At 40.4% G+C, this 7635-nt stretch overlaps 1 protein-coding gene across 1 annotated transcript in view; it reads left to right on the forward strand.

The window, feature by feature from the left end:
• Window positions 1-497: 497 nt before the first annotated feature.
• Window positions 498-7635, forward strand: part of wtip (WT1 interacting protein) — a 68522-nt gene continuing 61384 nt past the window's right edge. Inside the window, exon 1 of the mRNA XM_061963560.2 lies at window positions 498-2247. Within this exon, the coding sequence (XP_061819544.1) occupies window positions 948-2247 (1300 nt within the window). The 5' untranslated portion in view covers window positions 498-947. The remainder of the gene's footprint in view (window positions 2248-7635) is intronic.

Genomic DNA, 7635 nt, shown 5'->3' on the forward strand with positions numbered 1-7635 from the left:
AACTGTCAATCCAATCCAATCCACTTTATTTATGTAGCACATTTAAACAACAAACATGTTTCCAATGTGCTGCACAAAAATATTAGAAACAAGATTCAAATACTATCCTTAGCTCCACCAATGACTCAATAAAAACAAAATAAATAAATATAAAACCAATATAAAAATAAATATGATTAAAAACTATTATAAAGGGTAAAACCCAATTAAAACAATACATTAAAATACACATTTAATAAAAACACAAAGGATCACAATGCACAAAAGCTGCTGAGTTTGTGTTTTAAAAAAAAATCTTTTTATTTCCTTGCATGCATATTTGCACCTTTCCAGCCAGTGCAGACAGAGCGTCGGACCAGGTGAAGGCGTTGATGTTATTTGGTGTGTCCTGATGAATGCAAACATCTTTTCTGAGTGAAGTCTAGTGTTTGGAGGGTCGGCAGCCCCTTGCTGAGTTGGTGGCAATCATTGTTTCTTTGCAGCATTAACCACATTCCACAGGGGCGAAGCGCACCCTGTCTCCATCCCCCGCATTCCTTCACCGCAAACGAGTCCCTCTACCACCGCCGCTGGAAAACCACCGTTTTAACTCTCCTTTCCCCACCTCTCTCAAACTCGTATTTTTTTAAATAATTCTTTTAAAAAATTTTTTTTACATTTACAGGTGCACTTTGTCGCCGAGACGAGAAACGTCGAACTCCAAAGTGAGGTGAAATTCCTCCGCGTAACGCGCCATTGACTGTAAGGACCTTTCAACTTAACAAGAAGAAAAAAAAACCGAAGTTGACAAAACGTCGCGTTTAAGAGTTTTTTTTTTTTTTTTTTGAAGAAAGCCTTGAAGATGTCGACGTTAGTTTACGTTCTTCTCGGTGTTTTTGTGCTCGGCTAGGGGGTCCGCTTTGCTAGCTCGCAACTTGTTTCCGGACTACAAAAAAAACAAAAAAAACATGGACGACTACCAGCAAGATGTGGCTCTCCGGGCCAGCCAAATGATGGACGAGCTCTCGCTGTACGACGCGATGTACGCCGCCCGGAGGGACGTGGTGCTCGGCCGCGATTTGGACTTCTCGCCGCCGGCGGTGGAGTGCGGCAGGGGCGCGATGAACGGCGCCGCGGTTCTCCGGCAGCAACACCACACCGTGGAGAACTTCACCACCGGGAATAAAGTCTACACCGCGGCTCCGGTGCGCCCGGTCAAGTGCGGCAGGACCGTGCCGGTGGACTTCTGCACCCCGCAGAGGGACGCGGGCTACGGCGAGGAGGGCTGCTGCAAGTCCGAGGTGGCGCTCCCGTGCTACACCGGCGCCTCGGAGCGCCAGCGGAGGTACTCGCTGGAGGTGCACCGGTACAGCACCGGCTCCGCCTTCGACGCCCTCCACAAGCCGGTGCCTCTGCCCGGCAACAGGTGCAACAGCGTCTGCATGGACGGGAGGCACGGCGCCTCCAGCCTGGCGTCCCAGGAGCAGAGCAAGCACGCCAGCCCCAGGTCGAGCATCAGCCAGGACCGCTACACCGGCCTGGTCCACTGCGAGGGCACCGGCGTGCTGAGCCCCAGGTCCAGCTACGCCAGCACGGCCAGCGACACCAGCAAGCACTCCTGCAGCCCCAGGACCAGCCTCAACAGCTGCGACTGCTGCAGCAAGCCCAGCAGCAACCGGACCAGCGGCATCAGCATGGGCTACGACCAGAGGCACGCCAGTCCCAGGTCCAGCACGGCCAGCCAGTACTCCTTCACCACCAGCCCCAGGTCCAGCTACTCGGACTCCCGCTACGGGCCGGCGGCCAGGGATGACTTTGCTCCTCTCATGGTCAGCCCCAGGTCCAGCTTCTGCAGCCAGGACGGGAGACCCGGGGCCGGCGCCAACTGCGTGCTCAGCCCACGCTCCAGCATCTCCAGCCACAGCTCCAGAAGCTCCCGCAGCTCCAGGGGGTCTATGAGCGCCTACCCGGACCTGCAGCTGCCCTCGCCCAGGGCGTCCATGCTGGCGGGACCCGACGACCCCCTCATGCAGGAACTCGGGGACTCCAACGGGATACACGCTCGCCTCCATCTCCAGGAGAACGCGCTGGAAATGGCCCCCGGTTCCTCGTTCTCCAAGACGGCCTCGGCGGGGCAGAGGTTCAAGCTGCCCTACCAGGTGACCCCCAGCCGGGAGAGTGCGCCGAGCCAGGCGGAGAGGCGGCTGGAGGCGCTCACCTTGGAGCTGGAAAAGGAGCTGGAGATGCACATGAAGAAGGAATACTTTGGTAGGCCAAACACCACAAAATGTTTTGTTTTAGTTAAAAAGTTAGAAAGTAGCAATGATTGTCACACACACACCATGTGTGGTGAAATTATCCTTTGCATTTGACCCACCATCCTTGTTCACCCCCTGGAAGGTGAGGGGAGCAGTGAGCAGCAGCGGTGGCTGCGCCCGAGAATCATTTTTGATAATTTAACCCCCAATTCCAACCATTGATGCTTAGTGTCAAGCAGGGAGGTAATGGGTCCCATTTTTATAGTCTTTGGTATGACTCGGCCGGGGTTTGAACTCATGACCTACCGATCTCAGGGCGGACACTCTAACCACAGTTAGCATTGTCTAATAAAACCCAAATCAAGTAAAAGTAGTCGCCATTGGATGACACCTGACAGACAGGTGACAGGAAACTCCTAGTCCAGCGGTGACAAGCGTACGAACAGGTTTTATCCGGCCCGCGGGATGAGTTTGCTAAGTATATAAATAAGCCGAAATGTTTAAATGAACAAAACTGCAGTTGTAAATGTGTCCACTAGATGTCGCAATAGCAATTCTTTGTATCTTTGTAGATTATGCTACATATGTTTAAAAAAAAAACGAAAAGCACATGATGTTAGTGCACCAGTCGAGGAAAATGATCAAACTACCCACTTCAAGAAACTCTTCAAACTTAAATTGTTTACAAAGTACAAAGAAGAAGAACCATGATAAACGTTCTGAAATTATTCATCCATCCATTCTTTCATTCTCAAAATAATCTCATTTATCTCATCATATGAAATATAATTTACTTCACCAATTATTATTTATTTATTTATTTATTTTTATTGTGATTACTTATGGAGTATACTGTGAATAAATTGAGAACAGGAAGTGAACTAAAGTTTTAGCAACTGTTATGTAAAAGAAAAGGGGTAGGATTAAATAAACTCTGCTTCTTCTAACTCCTTTTCGAACATGTTGAAAAGAGAAACTGGAAATTGTGATGTATCATGTTGTTTGCTTGCATGTTCAAAGAAAACTCAACTCAACTACATTAATAACATCTTGTAATTTGATTTTGATATCATTTTTTTTTTTATCTTGGGTTGACTGATGAACATTATCACATAATTTATTAAGAAAGTATAAATAACGACAAATAAAGGTAGAATACTATTAACCGCAACAACATTATGATTTGTACATTTTCAGAATGTCCTTGTTCTATTTTTAAACAAAGAAAACAATCTGAAGTTGTCTTTATTTTTAAGTTATTGTGCCGTGAGTTTACCAGTTCGGCCCACTTGGGAGTAGATTTTCCTCCATGTGGCCCCCCGATTTCAAATGAGTTTGACACCCCTGTCCTAGTCATTTGAGTTTGAGTTTATTTCGAACATGCAAGTATACAACATGATACATCACAATCTCCAGTTTCTCTTTTCAACATGTTCGAAAAGGAGTAGGAAGAAGCAGAGCTTATTTAATCCTACCCCTTTTCTTTTACATAACAGTTGCTAAAACTTTTGTTCACTTCCTGTTCTCAATTTATTCACAATATACTCCATAAGTAATCACAATAAAATAAGTAAATAAATAATAATTGGTGAAGTAAGTTACATTTCATATGTTGAGATAAGTAAGATTATTTTGTGAGTGAAAGAATGAAAGAATGGATGAGTTAAATAAATTCAGAATGTTTATCATGGTTCTTCTTCTTTATACTTTGTAAACACTTTAAGTTTGAAGAGTTTCTTGAAGTACGCATTATGCTTTCATTTTACATTAATATCTCAGCTTATGCAAAGGGATGTTTAACTTGTGCTTCTATGGTTATCATCACTCATTGGTATACACTTCTGTGCATGGCATCGTGACAAAATGTCCTTTACTAAAATTTGCTGACGTCGCACGTGATGATGCTCTTAAGCTCTGTTTTGACCTTTCAACATAAGAAAAAATGAATACAGTCTTTCATAACGCTGTTAATTGGTTCCAGACATGACCGCGATAAATAGATTTCCAATCAAATCAAATATTTTCATAGCTAGAACTTTCTAAATAGGGTTTCAACACTATGAGCGCCCTCTAGACATGAAATAACACCCTTTTATCGCCTTTACACTCTTTTAATTCAATAATGCTGCCTGATGCTGATGCAGTGGCCACGATACTGACCTTGGTCTCCCATTGGGGCCAACAACACTGTAGTATTGGTATTGTTACTTTATTTAGACATTTCCATGCTTGAAAAGGCTTGATTTTGGACCCAAAAAATTGTCGAATATGCTTAAAAAAGATATTGAAAAAATTTGATGTGTCGTGGCCAATAATTTCTACAACTCTTATTTTTTTGTGATAGAGTGATTGGAGCACATACTTGTTGGTCACAAAAAACATTCAGGAAGTTTGCTTCTTTTATGAATTTATTATGTGACCAAATCTGCTGGGTCAAAAGTATACATACAGCAATGTTAATATTTGGTTACATGTGCCTTGCCAAGTTTCACTACAATAAGGGGAATACACGTCAAAAGTGGTAAAGGAATGGCTAAATCAGGCCGGAATTAAGGTTTTAGAATGGCCTTCCCAAAGTCCTGACTTAAACATGTGGACAACGCTGAAGAAACAAGTCTATGTCAGAAAACCAACACATTTAGCTGAACTGCACCAATTTTGTCAAGAGGAGTGGTCAAACATTCAACCAGAAGCTTGTGGATGGCTACCAAAAGCGCATTATTGCTGTGAAACTTGCCAAGGGACATGTAACCAAATATTAACATTGCTGTATGTATACTTTTGACCCAGCAGATTTGCTCACATGTTCAGTAGACCCATAATACATTCATAAAAGAACCAAACTTCATGAATGTTTTTTGTGACCAACAAGTATGTGCTCCAATCACTCTATCAATAAGAGTTGTAGAAATTATTGGAAACTCAAGACAGCCATGACATTATGTTCTTTACAAGTGTATGTAAACTTTTGACCACGACTGTACATTGTCTGTTCCTGGGTTAAACTGTGGCCATCCTTTATTTAAATGGAAATGGTTTTAGTAACGTTTTAACATCCCTGACTGTCTACAAGTGTGAAGTGGAGGTGAAACCTGCATAATGCAACTAAAATAAATTAAAACTACTCATAGTTTGAATGAGCCTGACAGACATGGTAATGAGAAGAAACAGGAAACAGTTGTGTTGACAAGCTTTTCTGGTCTCGTTGTTCGCCATATGCTTTCATCTCTATGCCAACAGGCTATTTGGCAAATGGTGTTTCATGTGTGGTTCTACGGTTATCGTCACAATTTTACTCAAAGCCCTTCCTTCTGATGTGAGATTTGCTGATGTTTGACTTTTGAGGCATATTTCTTTCATGCGTTTGTCTTTGAAGCCTGAGTTGTATTTTGAAGCAAAGCTGCTGCGTTTGTGCGTTTCTGCATGTGGTCCAGACGTTGTGAACGATATCAAATACTGCGGACCAGTGTTAAGACCAGTTCTAAAACTTGGGGGACTAACATTTTTGCAGCAAATTCTTAAAAACACTAGAGGGCTCTTTTTGCACAGAGGAACTTGGACCACTGTAAACACATTGGCAGATCATTGCATTGACATTTTAACCTTGCAAACATAGAACACTGGGGTCCAAACTTGTGGGTTACATAACTGAGGCGTTCCTCAAGGCACCCCTTTAAGTCCCCTCCTTTTTTCTTAATGTGATTTATGTAACTAAGGTGTTCATTTAGCTTGTTTACTTCAGGTGCAGTCAGTTCTCATTTGTTCAACTTCTTTAAACTGGTGGTGTTCCTCAAGGTTCAATTGTAGGTCCTCTCCTTTTCATCATTTGGGCTATTCAACTGGTGGCCTGTGAGTTCAGTTCAAAAACTTGTGAGAGTCGCATGGATGTTAATTTGTGTCTTTATTATGAAAGCTTATTTTTTTACACTGAATTTATTTAACTTATTGTTTTGCGGGCTGAATTTTTATTTTTTATTTTTTTTACATCAAATAATGCCGACAATCTGATTGAATACAAATCTGTGAGCAACATTTGCAGTTAAAAAATCAGTTTGTTAAACTAATGTTTTAAATTGTGTGTAAAAAAAAAATCAGTGTAAACCAATTCAGCACAGAGAAAACCAGTATAAAAAAATCAGTGCGGTGCAGAAAAATTCAGGGTATAAAAAATAAAAATAAAAACACAAATTCAGAAGATTTTGTGCATTCAACTCAAACAACTATCACTGAACTGTGTGATAACTCAATGAAACTATAGAGGTTAATTTGTGTCTTTATTATGAAAGTTTTTTTGGACGTGGAATTTATGTAACAAAATTATTTGCGTTTGAATTTTGTAAACTGAACTTCAAATTATGCTGACGATTTAATTGAATAAGCCAATGTGACCAAAATTTGTGTTCAATAATACATTTTATCAAAACACAGAGTTTTAAAATTCAGTGTGTAAAAACCCAGTGTAAAAAAAAAAATCAGTGTCTAAAAATTTAGTGTAAATACAATTCAATGCAGAAAAATTCACTGTAAAAATATTTGGTGCAGAAAACGGTTTATTAAAGTTCAGTATAAAACAAATCATTTGTATAAATAATCTAAAAAAATATGCATAAAAATTCAGTGTAAAAAAATCAGTGCACAATCAATCAATCAATCAATCAATATTTATTTATATAGCCCTAAATCACAAGTGTCTCAAAGGGCTGCACAACAATTCAGTGTAAAAAAAATTCAGTGAAGAAAAATTAAATTCAGTCTTTATTACAAAAGCTTTTTTTCGAGGGGGAATTTATGCAACAGCATTTTTTGCCTTTTAATATTGTGAACTGAATTTTTTTTTTTTACTCAAATTATGCTGACAATTGTATTGAATTAGAATTTGTGACCAAAATGAGTGTTTAAAACTTCAGTGTAAAAATAAATAAATAAAAAGTAAAAAAAATCTTCGGTGTATAAAAAAATTGTGTTTAAAAAATTTGGTGTGGAAAAATTCAGTTAGATTTTAAATTTTTTTAAAATCTTTTATTAGTCTTAAAACACTATATTTTAACAAACTGAATTCTTAAACACACATTTTGCTCATGTTTTTTTTTAATTCAATGCAATTTCCAACATAATTTAATTATTCAATTATTAATTTAAAGGAGTGGCATAGCTCAGTTGGTAGAGTGGCCGTGCCAGCAACTTGAGGGTTCCAGGTTCGATTCCCGCTTTCGCCATCCTAGTCACTGCCGTTGTGTCCTTGGGCAAGACACTTTACACCCCTTCTCCCAGTGCCACCCACACTGGTTTAAATGTAACTTAGATATTGGGTTTCACTATGTAAAGTGCTTTGAGTCAATAGAGAAAAGCGCTATATAAACATAATTCACTTCACAATTAAAAAAAAAAGGTAGTCCAC

This window comes from Nerophis lumbriciformis, linkage group LG06 (assembly GCF_033978685.3).
Source record: "Nerophis lumbriciformis linkage group LG06, RoL_Nlum_v2.1, whole genome shotgun sequence".
Classification (NCBI taxonomy): Eukaryota; Metazoa; Chordata; class Actinopteri; order Syngnathiformes; family Syngnathidae; genus Nerophis; species Nerophis lumbriciformis.